This window comes from Schistocerca serialis, chromosome 2, assembly GCF_023864345.2.
Source record: "Schistocerca serialis cubense isolate TAMUIC-IGC-003099 chromosome 2, iqSchSeri2.2, whole genome shotgun sequence".
Taxonomy (NCBI): domain Eukaryota; kingdom Metazoa; phylum Arthropoda; class Insecta; order Orthoptera; family Acrididae; genus Schistocerca; species Schistocerca serialis.
This window is the reverse complement of record NC_064639.1, coordinates 869,496,822-869,517,424: the sequence shown is the minus strand read 5'-3', so window position 1 is coordinate 869,517,424 and position 20,603 is coordinate 869,496,822. Positions and strand designations below refer to the sequence as shown.

General features: G+C 38.3%; 1 protein-coding gene across 1 annotated transcript in view; it reads right to left on the bottom strand.

Moving 5' to 3' along the window:
• Positions 1–20,603, bottom strand: part of LOC126458188 (ryanodine receptor) — a 740,760-nt gene that overhangs the window by 301,077 nt on the left and 419,080 nt on the right. The window contains exons 37-41 of the mRNA XM_050095064.1: positions 19,715–19,926; positions 8,085–8,282; positions 6,740–6,877; positions 4,139–4,291; positions 3,923–4,038 (exon numbers count right to left, since the gene is read on the bottom strand). Of these exons, the coding sequence (XP_049951021.1) occupies positions 3,923–4,038; positions 4,139–4,291; positions 6,740–6,877; positions 8,085–8,282; positions 19,715–19,926 (817 nt within the window). The remainder of the gene's footprint in view (positions 1–3,922; positions 4,039–4,138; positions 4,292–6,739; positions 6,878–8,084; positions 8,283–19,714; positions 19,927–20,603) is intronic.

The following is a 20,603-nucleotide window of genomic DNA, read 5'->3' as shown; positions in this document are numbered from 1 at the left end:
GCAGCCATTAATTGTGTGTGACAGCTTTTACCTCTAAACAAGGAAGTAAGTATAGAAGTTTACTGATTAGTCAGCTATGAAGAATATAGTGTTGTTTCCAACCAGTTCAATTTTTCTAATGCAGCAAACATACCATCAGTTATGTATCACTAAACATCAAATTAAGATAAAATGTGCTTGCTTCTCTTCAATCAAATAAAGGAAATGGATACTTTCTCCTCTGCTGATTGCCCGGTCTTTTCCTTCATTAAAAATAAAACTGGTTCATCGACATTAAATAACATTTTTAAAAACAAATAGGGACCTGAAAACCTTTTGTGCAAAAAGAGAGAAAAAGTGTTTGCAATGGGACAATGAAGATCATCATGGGCTAGCAATGACCTGCATACTGTAACAATGGGAGCCAATATTTTAGACATATTGCTTTTTAAAACTAATGGTTAAGTAATATTCACATCCTGTCAATGGCCATCTTCTTTGGAATTGGGGTAATTACATTCTTTATGAAGTAAGAGGGTATACTACATGTCATATATCTTGCATACCAGGTGGAATAGTTCTGTCATAGTTGGTTTTCCTAAGGCCCTCAGAATTCTGAGGTTATATCACCTACCTCAGGTGTCTTGTTTCATTTTAGGTCTTTTAGTGCTCTGTTGAATTTTAATCACAATATCATATCTCCAATCTCAACTTTGTCTACTTTCTCTTATCTTTCAATAATATTATGTTCAAGTTTGTTTCCTTTGTATAGCACTTCTACATAGCCCTTCCACCATTCAAACATTCCTTTTTTGTTTAGTAGTGGCTTGCCATTTGAGCTGCTTCTCCACATGTTTCTTTATCTTTCTTAACAGCAGTATCTCTCTTTGTCATAGTCGCACATGGTTTTACAGCCACTGAATAGGTTTCCAGTACATTGAGTGACCCCAAGTGCCATACTGATTATTCCATACCCAAATATCAAGGAATGGGAGACATTTAGGATATCATAATAAAGAAAGATATTGAAATTAGAGCCGAAAATGACCTCATAAACAGACACAGTAGCTGAGAAATTGAGATTGGTATGAAGTTTGTTCAGCTACATAGTGATCCATACAGCTACTAGTTAGCATACAGATCCGTTACATCACATACACAGTCATGTTAAAGTTTAAAAGTTTTACTGATATGCAACAGTAAAAACTCACTTTTCAAAAAGTTAGCACAGTATAAAAGTTACACTGAGCGTTAGAACAGAAAAGTTACATTTAGTATACTGAGTGACCCAATGTTCGATATAGATTCTTCTGTACCCACATATCAAGGAAAGGGAGACAGTCAGGATACCCTAACAAAGGTAGCTATTGAAATGATAGCCTTATAAACAGACATGGTGGCTAATATCTAAGTTTGGCTTGGGCACGATACGTTGTCAGTGCTCCCAGCAGAGAGACGTCTGTACAGCTTGTGAGGTGGAGGCTGACTGACCATGCTAGGACTCGGGTGGAGCCCTTCCTCTTCTCCCACCTGCCCTGAGCAAGGGGTTGGGATGTCATGCTTTGCTGCAGTGCCTACAAAAGGATAACTGAGATTCTGTCTTGATACATAGCCTGAAGATGATGAGAGTGATATTCATTGAAACGATACAGCATTTCAATGAACTCACTTGTCTGGAAACTCCAGAGCTATATATTGCTACTCATCTATCTTGAATTCTGTTCTTTTGTCTTCTTTCTCCAAGCCACTGCCTAACACTCTCCCTTAAATTCAAAACAATCATGATTTGTTCATTTTATCCACATCCCATCTCTTTAATTTTCTACCTTTTTGAAATTTTAGTTCTATTCTTTAATGAATAAGCAATAAATTATGGACATAACCAACATCTGAGCCTGGAAATGTTTTGCAGTTTAAAATCTGGTTCCAGAATCTTGTTTTCTCATTGAATAATCCAAATGACATCTTTCAGTTTACACAAAGTTTGATGGTAGTTCTCACAGTGGAGAGTGACATTTGCAACACATATAAGAGAATGCATTAAGTGTGGCCAGGTAGTGTGGCCAGGTAGGGCAGCTCTGAGGTCGAGCTGCCCTAAAATATATTTCTCAATAATGTATTACAGAATTTAAATTACCAGGATGCATTTTGAATATTTCCCACATGAATAATGGCAGTCAACACTTTTGGAAGTGTTGATATCAAGTGATGTTTTTCAGACAGGTAGTAGTAGTCTTAAGGCTGCACCTTGAGATGACAATGAGTTCCATGTATCAGAGATCTGGAGCATCAGTTTTATGGAGTACAACTCTTAGGGGCCTCCTGAAGGATCAGCTAGCAGAGCGTAAGGGGTGTCTTACCAACTTCCATGCGATTTTCATGTTCTGCTGCTTCAGTAAAAAGGGAATGAACAGAGTGGCTGAAACTCTGATATTGAATCCCTGTCTCTATATATCTCTACTAAATTTTGATACTTCGTTAATCAAAATTCAGTATTAATGTTTTTTATTGCATTTTAGATAGTTTTTTGTCTCTGACATTTACAATTCTATCCTTTACAGGAATAATTTTGTATATGTCCCACCAGAGTGCACTAGAATGCAGTTACATACTGTAAGCATCACCATCCAGAGAGAGTACCACGAATGAACAGAGAAAATATGTGCATGAAAAATGTTCCATTGCCATGATTAGCAAGTTTCTTTCGGTGAGTGTCTTCTGCCTGAGTGTCAGTGGATAAATATTCTACCTACAGATCTTATCTTGGAGTTAGCTTCTGATGTTATTTAGTAGTTGATTATGACAAAGTAAGGGAGAACAGTATGCAAAACTTTGGCTAGAGTGTGATACTAGCTCCCCTCCCTTTCCTGAAATCTTAGTTGTGGCAAAAGACTATCTGTAGTGTAGCCCAACGTGTAGATTAGTCCCAATCAGTAAATGTCACAGCCTTCCCCAGTATGCAAACCACGAGCCTCACCTCCAACTGAATATTTGGATGTCCAACTGAGTATATGGATGCCCAAAAGGAAGAAATGCACTGTATATAGCAGTACACATTGTAATCTTACCTCTGATAGAACACCTGGTAATTTATTTTCTAAGGTACTGGCAGCAACCAGCAAAGCTAAGGTCACTGCCGCCTCACGCCATGCAGACATCTTGACTTAGGACCTGTCATTTCTTTTTCTTCGCGAAAATTAGAGTTATAATCCATGGAATCAATTTTTTGTCATTAGATGAAGCAGTGGAACATTATAATAACCTGGTTTCTGAAGTGACTCATAAAGAGGGGTATCATTGCTTTAAGGACTAGTTTCATGAAATTCAAAAATATATTGATGTTAAAAGGGAATATTTTGATAAAATCATTTAAATTTTTTAAGACTAGTCCTTGTTTAATTTTCTAAAAATTTTCAATTTCACCCTTGTATTGAGAACCACGTCAAATATTCATGATGTATTTGTAATCTAATAAACTATCAGAGGAGGTAAGTACTGACCAGGAATTCCCACTCATAATCACTCAGAAATAAGTGTAATAAAACTCTTCCAAATTTACGGGAACTACTTGCAATGGACATTACAGATTACAACTGAAAATTAACTGATGTATTTGACATTATAGGAAATATAGCAAGCATGATCCATGGTCCATGCAACATGCAGACAACTACCAAACTGATTGGCACAGTAATCATAACTGAAAGTAACATTTAAATGCACACAACAAGAAACAACAGCAAAATATTTTGGCTAAGTAAGAGGCTAATCTTCAGTGATAAAATAATTTCCTTGCAACAGTGGTCAAACTTTCACGTAAGTAGAACATTCAAAAGTCTTCAGATGTGTTAGTAGTTCACATTTTTTCTAGGCGAGAGTTAAACTGTGACAATTTTCTGCTAACTGAGCACAGAAGAAAACTAATGCTATTAACTGTATTTACCTTTGTCAAATGAACTGTCCCAAGTTTCTGGATCAATCATAATTAGTAGTTTCCCCACATCCTCATCAGTGAGCAATCCAACTAGTAGCAGGCGATCCACTAGTTTCAGTAATGGCCTAAAGAGAACATGGAAAAAGTAATAAACAGAAAGAAGTCAGAGAAAACAAATTAACTTTTCAAAAATTAAAAAAGTTAACTTAATCAGTTTCTACTCACAAGAACAAATTTTCATTGCTGCCTCCAATTGGATCCCTGTTATGTACTTGGTTTACTTGAACAGCTTCATCCAACGCAGCCATGATATAATCCTTAACAGCATCAAGTGGGAAATCTGGGCTATACAAGTTCCTGATGTTTTCAATTGTTTCACTAGAAAGTAATATTAACAAATAAGCAACCATATTTTCAAAAAAGTGAACTATTTTGCATGTACTGCAGGTAGTTTCAATTCAGAAGAGCACACAGACATAAAAAATTAGAAAGATAATGTTCATCCATTTATGCAGGTACAAACAAATTTTCAAAATAGTAGTTTACTACCTTATGCTGACATTTCCTTTCGTGTGAATGTTCTGTGGGTTTTCAAACAATGGAAAATCCTGAATAGAATAACAACAATATTATGAAAAGGGTAGAGTGCTACTCATCATAAAAAGGAAACACTGACTTGCACAATCACAATAAAATGACTGCTACACAGTTTAGCTTCAGGCCAAAAGGCCTTCTTCTGAAGTAGAAATCACACACACACACACACACATGACCACTGTGTCTGTCCATTGCAGCTGGACTGGCCGCAGTACCCATAGACAATGGACGTGTGTTTGAAAGTTGTGTTTGTGTGAATGCTAAAATGTAAAGCAGTCTTTTAGTTGTGCCTCTCTGTGACTCTACGTCTCCTCTAAATGGCGAGTACCAATTTCTACTTTTCATAACATTGTTATGTGAGTTTTTACGTTTTCAAACAATTTTGCAAAGATTCTACTGAAATTTAATATTTACGTTCTATACAACTTCTTTTTGATTTCACAAAACAGATGAGCAGTACTTTTGAAGCACACACAGGTTTTTGGAATACAGTTATTTTATGAAACCTGATACATTTCCCTCAAAATACAAGGGTTGGAACTTAAACAGTGGCAACTATTTATTCACAACCGATACAAAAAGAGTTATATGTTTGCACTTGTTACTGTCCTTCAAAGTAGCACCAGCATTGTGAAGAACCCATTGCCAGTGATGTGGAAGGCGTAGTATACTGTTAGCAGAGCCTGTTCTGTTGATGGTGCGAATGGAGCAGTCTACTGCCTGCCGAATCTCTGGAACAGTTCTGAATCGAATGCCACAAAGTGCTTCCTTCATCTTTGGAATCAAGTGAAAGACACAAGGACTTAAGTCCATGGAGTATGGTGGATGGTACAGTACTTCCCAGTCCCATTGACCGAACACAGCAACCACAGCTTGCGTTGTAGGTACAGTGTGTAAACTTTTAGATGGCAGACCTCTCCCTAGTCCTGAATCGGTAGAAGTCAGTAAACGTCGGGAAGCTTCGGTAGGCACGCAGTTTCGACTGCTGCCAACATTACGTAGCTCACTGTGTTGTACAAGGTAGCCATTGTCATCTGCTTCGTTATTGTTTTGCGCTGTACTGTTCTGCTTGTTTTTATTGTGCAGTTGTACTAAACATTATCAAAATGAGTGAAGAGGCAGTTGCTGGCCCATCTCGGGAGTCGCCAACAACCCCTACCGGTAGGCCTAAGGTTAGAAGGAAACCAGTTAGGATGCTCGCAAAATTATCGGATGAATGGTTTGTGAGTGCATGGTAGACAAACATACATACATTCATTTTTATATATATATAGATTTTAATGAACATGACGATTTCAGTTTCGTGTACGAACAACATTTAAAGCGAGTTTTACTTCCAAGCCTTTTGTCTGCTTTCGTATAAGCATGATGCGCGATTTGTAGTGCCAGCACTGCAACTGGTAGGCGTGCCTTGTTCCCCCGCCAACGGCTCCTCACCCCTCGCCAGCCAATGCTTGCTTCCTCCTCTCCCCGCACTCCCCTCACAACTTTGCCATCTTACAGTTAACACACTGTACCTGCACATTGTCATGCAAAATGATGGGCGGGTTGCGCAGAAAGTATCGCCTCTTCTTTCGCAAAGCTGGTCACAGGTGATGCTCCAAAAATGAACAGTAATACTGTGCATTGACTGTCTGCCATGGAGGAGCGTAATGTGTTAGGATAACACCACCATAGTCATACATGAGAATCACCATAACTTTAGACCACTACATTCGCACCATCAACAGAACAGGCTCTGCTAATGGTTTACTATGCCTTCCACATCGCTGGCAATGGGTTCTACACAATGCTGGTGACTACTTTTAAGAACAGTAACAGGTACAAACATGTAACTCATTTGTATCAGTTGTGAATAAATAGTTGCCACTACTTAAGTTCCAACCCTCATATGTATTAGACCAACCATACAATAAAGGGTTTCATGACCGGATGTTTCAGCTGCCAAGAATTCTTCCGGGTTGTATGGCTGTGGTCCATGGAACTCTTCTATCCCTGACATTTCGTCCATAGCTCTGAAGGTGTCCAACATAGTTTTGGACGAAATGTCAGGGATAGAAGAGTTCCATGGACTGCGACCACACAACCCACAAGAATTCTCGGAATTAGACCAATGTTTTAACATATGTATGTCAGGCAGCTACTTGTGTGTAGATTATCTTACAAACAAAATGTTTCATTTGATCCTTATTTGATTATAAGATATTAATAAAACAGTGTGATACATACGCTATATCAGTCATTTTCATCTGAGGTCTAACTGATTCTGTTTTTAGAGACCTAAGGCTGTGTCTCATATCAGGATTCTCATATAATTCTTTCAGTTCTTGACCAAGTGGAATTATGTACTCATTCTTACATGCCTCCCTGTAAGAAAGTACACAAGAAGGAGATGTAATTTTTTACATATTACTAACATTGGTTCAAGGGGTAGTAAAGTCAAACATATTATAAGCTGAAGAAACCTTTATCATTTCACTTTTCTGTGTCTCCCTTGTAGCCAGACAAACAGGCATTCACATTAACTCATAAACAACACAGTAATTAATAACATTAATAATAGGTGTAAAGTGCAAGATATCATCTGTTGAAAACAAGCAACTGTCATAAGTAGATGTTCATCTTCTCTCACTGCTGTTATTAATACCCATTTAGACTGGTTTTGGTTACAGTGTATTTATACCAACAAAAACATCAATGACTGAATTTATCTTTATCAGTAAACAATGAAAAGCTGAAAATCCAACAGAAAACAGTGTTACCAAAGAACACAGTTCAAAAGGTGTGTAGAGGAGGATTTGGTAGAACTTTCAAATCTGCACACAATTAATGCTCAGTTTTCTGCCTAACAATCTAATGATAACTAAAATATTTTTATTTCATAGGAATAAAACTCCCTTTTGGGAGCTAAAGAAAGAGAAGGCTCTTTGATCTTTATGGCACACTGTTTTGTAATAGACAAGTGATAGATATTTTTATTTTTATTCATTATCCACAGAGGTAGTAGAAAAGCATTATATGTAAATATAGTATGAGCTCAATAAAGACAACTTCAATAAATATGGATATAAACTAAAAGAGAGGCCTTGAACAATAAAGATGCATAACACGAGAACACCAAATGTTGTTGACAGTTTAATGTCATCAGTTCACTACTTTCTTGACCCTATCTTCCTCTATGATTCACAATGATCTGCTGATGGTCTTAAGTCGTACCGTTTCTTCAATTTTCTTTCACCTCCAAAATAAGAATGCCATGACTCTGAAATAACATAATTCAGGGCTGAATTCTTCATGGCACTTCACTTTACTTCTTGATTCATAAGCTGGACAATTACAACTTTTTCTTTATTTCTATATGAAGTTCCTACTTTCTCTGTTCCTCATAAAATGTAACTAAAGATGAACTAAATTTTTTTTTATTTTTTTCCAAAATTTTAGTTCATAACAACTTTAGAGACCGATGAGTATTTACACAATGGTTGAAATGCACCAGACTGATATGTACAAAATGAGAGATTGTAGCAAAGCAGAAGACTTAAGTTTTACTCTAGCCACTGCAGCAGACACTTACATTGTTGTTGCATGTGATTCCAGGTGAAGTGCTATAAGTAAGTCATAAAATCCCTGTCGTAGTGGACCAGACATGTACTCTGAGCGAATAGCATACAGCAACTGTTTCTGATCCACATGTTGGCACAGGGCGTGAGCTGCACGGTAGTTTGACTGGTAGCACAATGCAGCGTACAAAGTTAAGGTGTGAGCATGGAAACTGTTAAATAAACAGAATTCATTAGCAAGGCAATTAACAATCACCACAAAAACATTTTCCTTACAATAATTTCCTCAACTGAGCATATGATGGGTGTATCCATCTATATCTACATGCATACACTGCAAACATGTGAAGTGTATGGCAAAGGGTACTTAGTACAGAACCATATATTAAAGTTTCTTCCTGTTCTCATCGCTTATAGAGTGTAGAAAGAATGACTGCTTAAATGTCTCTGCGCTTGCTGTAACTAGTCCATTTTGTCTTCATGGTTCCAACAGAAGCAAAAACCTCTACATTCTTCACTTAATAGTGAATTTGGAATTTAATAGGTAGGATATCATGAGATAATTTGCTTCTATCTTCAAGAGCTTCCCAATTCAGGTTTTTCCAATTCAATTTTTCCATTATGCTCTCAGATGATTGCAACAGGCATGTGATCATTCGTGCTGGCCTGCTTTGTTCACATTCAATATCATTTGTTAGTCCTATTTGGTATGGGTTCCACACATGTGAGTAATATTCTAAGATGGGATGCACAAGTGATTTATAAGCAGTCTTCTTTGGAGACTGACTACATTTTCTCAGTATCCTGCCACCTGCCTTAAATACACGTATGACTGAGCCTATGTCATCATTCCATTTCATTTCCCTACAAAATGATACTCTCAGTTATTTGTATGAGTTTACTGATTTTAATTAAGAATAACTGATATTGCACTCATAGGATATTAAATTTTGTTTTGTTTTGTGAAATGCATAGCTTTACATACCTGTGCATTTGAAGCATGTTACCACTGTTTTGCACTATTTTGAAATCTTACCAATATCTGACTGAATGTTTCTAGAGTTTTTTGGACAGTAATTGCATCATCTGCAAAAAGTCTAATGTTACTGTTAATTTTGTACACAAGGTCATTAATGTACAACATGAACTGCAAGGTCTCAACATACTTCCCTGGAGCTCGCCTGAAATTACTTCTATTTCTGTCGATGACTCTCCATCCGAGATAACATGCTGCATCCTCCTTACCAAGAAATCTCAATGCAGTTACAAATTTTGTTTAATACCACACATATTCATACTTTTGTTAATAAACATTGGTGTGGTACTGGGTCAAATACTTTTCAGAAGTCAAGAAATACAGCATCACCTGACTGCCTGATCCATTGCTTTCAGGGTGCCATGATCCATGCTGCTTGGCATGGAGGAGGTCACTATGTTTGAGATACCTCATTATGTTTGAGGTCAGAATATGTTCTAAGATTTTATAACAAATTAATACCCATGATATTGGACAATAGTTTTGTGGATCACTTCTACTATCCTTCCTGTAGATGAGTGTGATCTGTTCTTTCTTCCAGCTTTGTTCGAGGGCTCTACAGTAGATTACTGTTAGAAGAGGGGCCAACTCAGCTGCAAATTCAGTGTAGAATCTAGAAGGGATTCTGTCAGGCCCTGGAACTTTGTTCAATTTTCACGATTTCAGCTGTTTCTCAACACCACTGACACTAATACATATTTCATTCATCTTTTCAGTGGTACGAGAATTAAATTGGGGCAACTGAAAACAGAACTAAGCGTTTCAACTTTTAGTTTGCTATCCTCAAATCGGTTTGGAAGGTGGCAACTGCTGAAACGTAGGTACGGTTGGTGGTTGGTAAGGTTAATGAGGACAGAGATGTGGATGGAGCCAACAGAGAGGAGGTAGTCAACATTGTGCATAAACTTGTTGGCATAGGAGGGTACTTTGCAGGTGCCCATGGCTGTGCCATAGTTTTTTTTTTTTTTTTTTTTTTTTCCCCCCTCTCCTGTGCCAACCTCTTCAACTGAGAGTAGCACTTTCAACTTACGTATTCAATTATTTGCTGGATGTATTCCAGTCTCTGTCTTTCTCTACAGCTCCCTCTAGTACCAAAGTGAATAGGCATTTTGTTGCCACTTTCCCCAATGATGTTAGAAATTCTGATGGAATGTTATTTGTCCCTTCTGCTTATTTGATCTTATGTCCTCCAAAGCACTTTAAAATTCTGATTCTAATACTAGATCACTTATCTCTTCTAAATTGACTCCTGTTTCTTCTTCTATCACATCAGACAAACGCCCTCCTCACAGACGTTTTCAATGTGTTCTTTCCACCTATCTGCTCTCTCCTCTCCATTTAGCAGTGGAATCCCTGTTGCACTCTTAATGTTACCACCCTTGCTTATAATGTCACCTAAGACTGTTTTGACTTTCCTGTACGCTGGGTCTGTCCTTCTTCCAATCATCCCCCCCCCCCTTCTGACTTTTTCACATTTTTCATGCAGTCACTTCGTCTTAGCTCCCCCTGCACTTCCTATTTATTTCGTTCCTCAGCGACTTGTATTTCGGTATTCCTGAATTCCCAGAACATTTTTGTACTTCCTGGTTTCATCCATCAACTGAAGTATTTCTTGTGTTACTCATGGTTTCTTCGGAGTTACCTTCTTTGTACTAATATTTTTCCTTCCAACTTCTGTGATGGCCCTTGTTAGAGATGTCCATTCCTCTTCAGCTGTACTTCCTACTGAGCTATTCCTTATTGCTGTATATATAGCCTTAGAGAATTTCAAGCATACCTCGTCATTCCTTAGTACTTTTGTATCCTACTTTTTTGCATATTGATTCTTCATGACTAATGTCTTGAACTTCAGTCTACTCTCCATGGCTACTATATTGTGATCTGAGTCTATATCTGCTCCTGGTTATGTCTTACAGTCCAGTATCTGATTTCGGAACCTGAACCTGTGTCTGACCATGATGTAATCCAACTGAAATATTCCTGTACCACCTGGCATTTTCCAAGTACTGGTATATCTCCTCCTCTTGTAATTCTTGAACAGAGTATTCGCTATTACTAGCTGAAATTTGTTACAAAACTCAATTAATCTTTCTTCTCTCTCATTCCTTGTCCCAAGCCAGTATTCTCCTGTAAACTTTTTTTCTATTCCTTCCTCTACAACCACATTCCAGTCCCCCATGACTATTAAGTTTTCATCTCCCTTTACATACTGTATTACCCTTTCAGTATCCTCATATACTTTCTCTACCTCTTCATCTTCAGCTTACAACGTCGGCCTGTATACCTGAACTATTGTTGTTGGTGTTGGTTTGCTGTCAATTCCGATAAGAACAACCCTAACACTGAACTGTTCACAGTAACACATTCTCTGCCCTACCTTCCTATTCATATTGATTCCTACTCCTGTTATACCATTTTCTGCTGTTGTTGATATTACCCTATACTTACTGACCATAAATCCTTGTCTTCTTTCCATTTCACTTCACTGACCCCTGCTGTATCTAGACTGAACCTTTATATTTCCCTTTTCAGATTTTCTAGTTTCCCTACCACTTTCAAGCTTCTGACATTCCACACCCCAACTCGTAGAACTTTCTTCACTGATTATTCAGTCTTTTACTCATAGTCACTCCCCCTTGGCAGTCCACTCCTGGAGAACTGAATGTGGGACTGTTCTGGAATCTTTTGCCAATGGAGAGATCATCATGACACTTTTTCAATTACAGGCAACTTGTCCTGTGGATACACGTTATGTGTCTTTAATGCATTGCCTTGTGCATCTTCATACTGTTGATCATTGCTGATTCTTCTGCTATTACGGGCAGTTTCCCACCCCTATGAGAAGAGAGTGTCCTGAACCTCTGCCTAGTCCTCTGTCCTCTTTGACAGGGGCGTTGGCAGAATGGGGTAACTTCTTATGTCAGAAGTCTTTGGCCGCCAGTGCTGATTATTAATAAAAATTTAAGTAGTGATGGGATTCAAACCTGAGCAAACCTGAGACCAAAGATGTTTTGATTACTAATCAAAGAAGCTATGCCTTTTTTTTATCTCATTTTGATAGTTATTGTTCGTTGCATTTGGTCGGAGCAGACATCCCATGACACCTGTTCAAGTTCATCGTTGATCTGTTCACTCAGTTTTTTCATTATAGAGGGCAGCTAACCCTCTGACAGAACACACTGAGCTACTGTGCCCGCTTTCCCTACCACTGACCATGGGTTTATTTGGTATAACTTCCCTTTAAAGGATTAGCTGCGTGCTAGGATAAAAGAAGTAAGGTATGAGGAGTAAGGTGTTGGGTTCGGAGACTGAAGGGCATTGGGAGAGGTAGCGTTCAACAGTGTCAAGACCATGGGCATGGGGGATGTTGGTGTATGGGGAGGTGGCATCAGCAATGATAACTAGGGATGCAGGAGGTAAAGAATTGGAGTTGGTGGAGAGTCAATGAAGGAAGTGGTTGGTATCTTTGACACTGGAGGCTCGATTTTGGGCACCTAGTTGGAAGTATTGGTCCATGTGGTCTAAAACTGAAACTTCCTGGCAGATTAAAACTGTGCCCGACTGAGACTCGAACTCGGGACCTTTGCCTTTCACGGGCAAGTGCTCTACCATCTGAGCTACCAAAGCACGACTCACGCCCGGTCCTCACAGCTTTACTTCTGCCAGTATCTCGTCTCCTACCTTCCACTTGCCTGCAAAAGGCAAAGGTCCCGAGTTCGAGTCTCGGTCGGGCACACAGTTTTAATCTGCCAGGAAGTTTCATATAAGTGCACACTCCGCTGCAGAGTGAACATCTCATTCTGGAGGTCTAAAATTTTTTCAGTGGTGCCACAATAACAAGCTATAATTGGGCATTCAGAACTGTTTGGCTTGTGGATTTTGGGGAGCATGTAGACTCCGCTACCAATAGTATCCCAGCCTCAGCCTTCCGTAACCTACTGTCCCCACACTGTCCACCATCTCTGTCCTATCACCTCCTCTCAAATCACATCTTCTTACCCTCATTGTGAGGCAATCCTTGCCAATGCACCCACATGTTTCTTCCCCTCTCTGCTTCTCTCTTTTTCCACTCCCCATTTCCCTCCTCCCCCCTAGCCTCCTGACACTGGACCTTGCAGGCTTGTCCTGCCACCTTCTAGTCCTTGCAAGCTCCACCAGACAGTCCCCCCCCCCCCCCCCCCCCCCCAAATCCATACCCTGCTACCACTCCCACTTCCTCGCCAGACTCAGGATTGCTGCTTGTGTTCAACGCAATAACTGCAGTATGGCCAAAGCAGCCAGAGATAGTTGGCCATGTGTGCATCAGGTTTGCCTGCTAGCGTGCATCTGTCTGTGTGTATGTTATCCTTTCTTGTCTGAGGAAGTCTTTCTGTTGTGCATGTCCGCAACTCAACGTCTCATCTTTATGGTGAGTAGCAGTCTATTCTTTTCATTATTGTTAATATTAGTATCTATATCATTCATATTTCACCAACTGTGACATGGTTGCATTTGCTGTGGTGTTAGAAGTAAACTGGAGCTGAACTTCTGTATCTTCCTTAATGAAGGAACATTGGAAAACAAAATTCATTATTTCTGCTTTTGCTTTGCAACCCTCAATTTCAGTCCTTATGTCATCCATGACTATGTGGACAGTAATGTACTCTGTTTCCACTGCCATCCTTTATGTATGACCTGAATTTCACTGGGAGTTGTGAGAGATCTTTAAATACGATTCTGCTATGGTAATCACTGAAGGCTTCATAGGCTGCCCTCTTGACAGCCAAATGCATTTCCTACAAAATCTCTCTATCTACAACCCTACGCTTTATTTTACACCTATTTTGCAGTACTTGCTTATTTCTTTAGAAGTTTCTTTAAAGTTGCTGTATTCCTTGGAAGGTCTCTCCTTTCATGAATTGTTCTACTAGGAACATACCAGACAGTTATAATTAAAGTGAAGCAACACACAGAAGCTCAGTGTTGGCTGTAATTATCATATGGCAGCAATACTTGGTAGATATGCTAATGTGTTAATGCAGGACTGATTCAAACTGGGAAAAAATTAATTCCCATTTTGACCACCAGGTGCAAATCTGGTGATGTACATCTACATATATATGTACATCTACTCTCTGCAAAACACCAATGAGGTGCATGTCAGATGGTAAATACCACTGAAACAGTTAATAGTTTCTTCCCATTCCATTCACATATAGGGCACGGGAAGAATGATTGTTTGAATGCCTCTGTGTTTGCAGTAATTATTCTAAACTTATCCTCAAGATTCATGTGTGAGTGATACGTGTTGGATTCCAATATATTCCTAGAATCTTCATTTAAAGCCTGTTCTTGAAACTCTGTTAATAGATTTTCTTGGCATAGTTTACGTCTAACTTCAAGAGCCTTCCAGTTCAGTTCCTTCAGTATCTCTGTGTCACTCCCATGGATCAAACAATTTGAGTGTCTCTGTGTCACTCCCATGGATCGAACAAACCTGTTACCATTTGTGCTGCCCTTCTCTGTAATGTTCAGTATCCCATTAGTCCTATTTGGCATGGGTCCCACACACCTCAGCAATATCCTAGGATGGGTCGCATGAATGATTTGTAAGCAATCTCTTGTAGACTGGTTGCAATTCCCCAGTATTCTACCAATATTACCTGCTTTACCCATGAATAAGCCTATGTGATAATTCCATTTCATATGCCTACAAAGTCTTACACCCACGTGTTTATATGAGTTGGCCAATTCCAACAGTGACCTACTGATATTATAGTCATAGGATACTATGTTTTTTTGTTTTACGCTTCTGAACATTTAAAGCAAGATGGCAACCTTTGTACCACTTTGAAATCTTATCGAGATCTGACTGAATATTTATGCAGCTTGTTGCAGATAGTACTTGATTATAGATAAGCGTCTCATCTGCAAAAAGTATGATGTTACTATTAATACTGTCTGCATGGTCATTAATATACAACATGAACAGCAAGGGTCCCAACACACTTTCCTGGAGAACATCCGAAGTTGCTTCTGTATTTGATGAGGACTCTCCATCTAAGGTAACATGCTGCATCCTCCCTACAAAAAAGTCCTCAATCCAGTCACAAATTTCACTTGATACCCCATATGACTGTACTTTTGATAATAATCATAGGTGTAGCATTGAGACAAATACTTTGCAGAAATCAAGAAATACTGCATCTACCTGAGTGCCTTGATTCAAAGCTTTCACATGTCACGTGACAAAAGTGCGAGTTGGGTTTCACATGATGATGGCTGGCAATGAGGAGGTCATTCTATTGAAGGTACCTAATTATGTTTGAGCTCAGAATGTGTTCTAAGACTCTACAATAAATTAATGTCAAGGATACTGAACAGTAGTTTTGTGGATCACTTCTACTACCCTTCTTGTAGACAGCTGTGATCTGTGCTTTTATTCCAAGAATTGGGCACAGTTTTTTATTTGAGGGATCTACGATAGATTATAGTATAGAACCTGACAGGGATTCATCAGGCCCTGGAGATTTCTTCAATTTTAATGATTTCAGCTGTTTCTCAACACCACTGATACCAGTACTTATTTTGTTCATCTTTTTAGTTGTATGAGGATTAAATTGGGGCAATTATCTGGGGTTTCCTTTTGTAAAGGAACATTTGAAAACAGAATTAAATATTTTAGCTTTTGTTTTGCTCCCCTCAGTTTCAATTCCCGTCTCACTCACTTAGGAATGTACACTAACTTTGGTGCCACTAACAGCCTTAACATATAACCATAATTTCTTTGAGTTTTGTGAAAAATCATTTGACAATACTCTGCTACGGTAGTCATTTGTAGGCATCACACATTGCTCTCCTGACAGCCAAACACGTTTTATTCAGTATCTCTCTAGCTATAGCCTTTGTTTTGATCTATTATCCAGTAATCTCTGTTTCTTTAGAAGTTTCTTTACAGTGACTGTATATCATGGAAGTTCCCATACCATGAGTGATCAGTGTGGCTATCTAGAAGAGAGACCATGTGCTGTTTGTGAAACTATTTTATGTGAATGGTAGAAATGCTGCATTGAGAGTATCACTGACTGGAAGGTCTGATGAGAAGCCCAGTCTCATTAAATGTTTTAAAGAAGATGATAATGAAATTCGAAAACACAGGTGAGCTTGGTGTGGCACCTGAAAGAGGAAGGCATCACCCATTTCCCATTAGCCTATTCTTTCAAAACACAGATTTACCACAAAAATCTCATTATTTCAAATTTCAGATTTTAGTCAACTTTCTATATCTATTATTACGTGAGCTCCACTGCTTTTTAAGTCTGCTAAAAACTCTGGGACTTTCTTGAGAATGCTTTAACAAATGACCAGTAAGATTTTGATCATTTCATCTGTGGGGACCAGTCCTTAGGCTCTTATCATAATGTTTTGGGGTGTTCTACTCTTTGAAGTCTCTGGCTCAAGGTTTCTGCCCAGCTTTTTATCAGATCACCCCTGTAAGTTTTGGGAACAGTGCTATAGAATACGAGATCCTTAAAACCCCATGAACATGGCTGGTCTTCTCAAACCTCTCTGACATTCACTGGAATGATCCAAATGTGACCTCATCCCCAAAACAACTTTCATTGTTTGTTCCAACGTGTGCCAAAATCTGCAATTGGTTGCAGCTTGTTTTCTCTACGGTTGCTGGAATAGTTTTTTCAACAAATAGAATGAGACTCCTAGGTATACATATAGAGCAAACAAGGTACTCCATCCCATCTCTTATTGCTCTTTCCCTGTGGGGTAAAATTTTGCATCTTATGTTTGAACTGCTGACAATTTACAGACCCTTATCTTTTGTGTTTGTCTCTCCTTGACACAGGATGCAGCAGGTTTCTCAACAAGTGTAGTGTGTCTCACTTACTCACTGAGCTTGTTTGTTACGGGGATGTGTGGAATGCTACGAGTTCTCCCTGATCCTGTCCTCCACTGTACAGGGATCCTTGATCTATCACTGACATGACACCCACAGGCAAGTGCATGAGCAGTGATGGGCCCTGAACTTCCTGCAGATTAGACAGTATCCTCTGGAGACAATAGTGCTTGAGGTGTCTTTGGTATGTCTGGTACATAACTCTCAAAAATTTGCCAAACACTTCCTTTTGAAGCAGCTTCCAGTTACTTGACAGTAGCTAAGACAATTTTCAGTTGGTTACAAACATCAACTAATTCATCCCTTGCCTGAGAACAGCATTCACAGCGGGGTTTTATCTGTATGCTAAATAATTAACTTAAATTAACATCAAAACTGTTTTAATTTCAGGATCTGTTAAGCTTGAGAGTTCCCTTTAGGAACTGAAGCTATGGCACTTAAGAAAGTGGTTTATGTAAACAACAAAAGAAATACCTGGGACAAAATTTACGTATATCTAGAAGGTAAGTATGTTTCTTGAACTTTTTCAAGGTTAAACTTATAAACAGACTCAAGAAAAAAGTCAAAAACAGTGTTATGTCATGACCAGTATACACAATATTAATTACCATTGATGTGGAAAACTAAATATTGTATTAAAAGATAACAACAAAGTTCTTTCTGTCATGCATGGAATCAGAAAATCTTCAAGAAGCATTATATTTGAAGTAGACAAGATTTTCAACTTAAATTAACAATGTTGATGATCCTTTTACATAATTAGCATGAGAATGTTTCTGAAATGCTTGATTATACCCCAAGCACTAAACATACAGGGTGTATCAGAAAGAATCATCTGATTTGGCATGTCTATATTTCTGAAGTCCGCAGCTCGTGGTCTTGCAGTAGTGTTCTTGTTTCCCGTGCATTGGGTCCCATGCTCCTCAGAGTATGGGACCTCACAGACACATATTTCTAACTAATAAACATATACAATGACTTGTTTTTTGCTGAATGGGAAACTCAAGTTTTTTTCATAACTTTTCATAGGTGTTCAATATGCCCCCTTTGAGATGCATGGCACACTTCAATGCAGTATTCCAATTGTTCCCACACTGCAGAGAGCATTTCTTGAGTTAAGCTTCTACAGCTACTGTTATGCAACGTCTCAGTTCATGCATTGCTGCTGGTAATGGAGGCACATAAACAGAGTCTTTTGTAAGCCCCCACAAGAAATAATTACATACACTCAAGTCCGGTAACCTTGAAGGCCAGTAATGTAAGGCTGAATCATTTGGTCCAGTGTAACTGATCCATCATTCAGTAATCCTTTGATTTAAAAATTCCTGCACTCCCAGATGCCAGTATGGTGGTACCCCATACCGTTGGTAAATGAAGTTGTTCGAATTAGTCTCCAACTGTGGGAAAAGAAAGTTCCCAAGCATATTGAGATATGTGCTTCCTGTAATAATATTTTCAGAAAAGAAAATTGGATCATATATTTTTTAACGTGAAACTGCACAAAACACATTAAATTTTGGATAGCCCCTCTCGTGTTGTGCAACTTCATGTATTTGTTCCATACCCCATATTTTCACATCATGACTGTTCACCCTTCCATTTAAATGGAATGTTGCCTCATCACTAAACAGTAAGTATGGTAGAAAACTGTCATCCTCCATCTTGGCAAGAATGAAATTACAGAACTCCACACATAGTTGTTTGTCACCTTCATGAAGAACTTGCAGTAACTGAATTTTGTATGGTTTCACATGTAAACATTGATGCAACACATGCCAGACAGACATTGAGGGCATGTTGAGCTGTCAAGTTACGTGGCGAATGGATTTCTGCAAACTCCTTGTGAAACTATGCTAGATGCGTCTGAAGTCTGTTTCAGACAGTTGGGGATGGCCTGGCAATTTGTCTTTAGACAAATAACCTGTTTCTCAGAATTGTTCATGCCATCATCTAATGCTCTGTGCTGTAAGAGGATCCACACCATACCTAGTATGAAAGTCATGCTGAACAATTATTACTGACCACACTGTGGAAAACGTACAACAAAAAACACTGTCTGTTGACCCGACACCATTTTTACTAGAACTGAAGCGAGCACACACTGGTGCTACCTTGTGGGAACTATGTAAAACTCAAGAGTTTGTTTCCTCCAACATTACATTGTTCATGCACATATCTCAAATAACATAGTAGTTACGATTGTGTTTTAAATCGGATGTTTCTTTTTGATACACCCTGTATATCTGTATCCAAGATTAGCTGAGAATGAAGAATAATCATCATATAACTATACTAGTATTCAAGCAAACGCTGCCACTAAGTAGTATTTTATTTTACTTTTAGTCACATCTTGCTGAAAGACTCCACTTAGAAAAAAGTGTTTAAGCAGTCATTCTTCTCTCACACTATTCATAAAATAGTAAATAAAAAGTACCTTTTTTTGTTGTGCAGCTATTTGTGGTTTACAAAATATAAGTGCTGTCAAATACATAAACCTGGCATCAAATTTTATAAGTTCTGCTAAGTCATAAATAAAGTTGCAAACAGTCCTTAGTTGATTTTTTGTGACTGGAGAGAGAGAATGAACTAATGTTAAGTTGGGACACATCACGCGACAAACGTTACTTATATGATAGGTTATGAAAACTTTTTTTACATCTCTTTGCTGATAAACATTATCCAAAAGTATATTTTAAAATTTAAATGAAACGCCTTACCTGAGTAATCTTTCCATTTCAATAAGCTCCAGAATATCAATACATCTATCCTCTTCAGGTATGTGTAAAGCAAGCATTGACACAGGATCTTCACAGAGGATACTCCAGCCACGGATATCAGATAGTTTCAAAGCATGAACTTGAAGAGACTGGTTTGGAACCCGTGCCCACTGGTGTGGCTTTAAGCACTGCACTTTCAGTCTTGGTGGGAACTGAAACAATGTCCTCTAGTTGGTAAACTAAAGAATTATTTGCCGAGTCAATTTGTAAAAACTGAAATTTATATGTTTACCAGTACTCAAGGTCATTATATGGCAAATTTCACACAATGCACAAAACAGTCCTATATGTGACTATCTCAACAGAGCATATGAAGAGTGTGCTACGAAAATGTACACAAACTATAATAAAATAAAATTGTTGAGGCTTGCATATTGTAACCCAAAAATCAGTCAACCAGACACTGAAGTAATCACTGATTTCCTAAGAAAACACAACTACAGCTGAAAGGTGTATTTTCAGTTGTCCAGGCATATTGATAATTCCATTTTTATGCATAATACACTCATGACTGATCTAGTCATCACATTAGGAAAAATTACCTGAAGTTTTAAAGTTTGTTCAAAAAGAATTAAGAATTAAAACAAAACTGCATATTCTGATACAATGCCCTGACACATTACTGCAAGAATAATGAATAACTATTTCATCTTCAATTACCTTATCTCTTAAATATTTGTATAATTTTTCTTGGTTTACTTTATTATCACCAACAAGGAAGTCCTGCAAAGAACTGGCAAAGAACGATCGTTTAGGAGAACAACAGAGCAAAGAAATAATACAATACAAGCAGTCCTTGAAGGAAATTATAAGGGAACACACCCAGAAG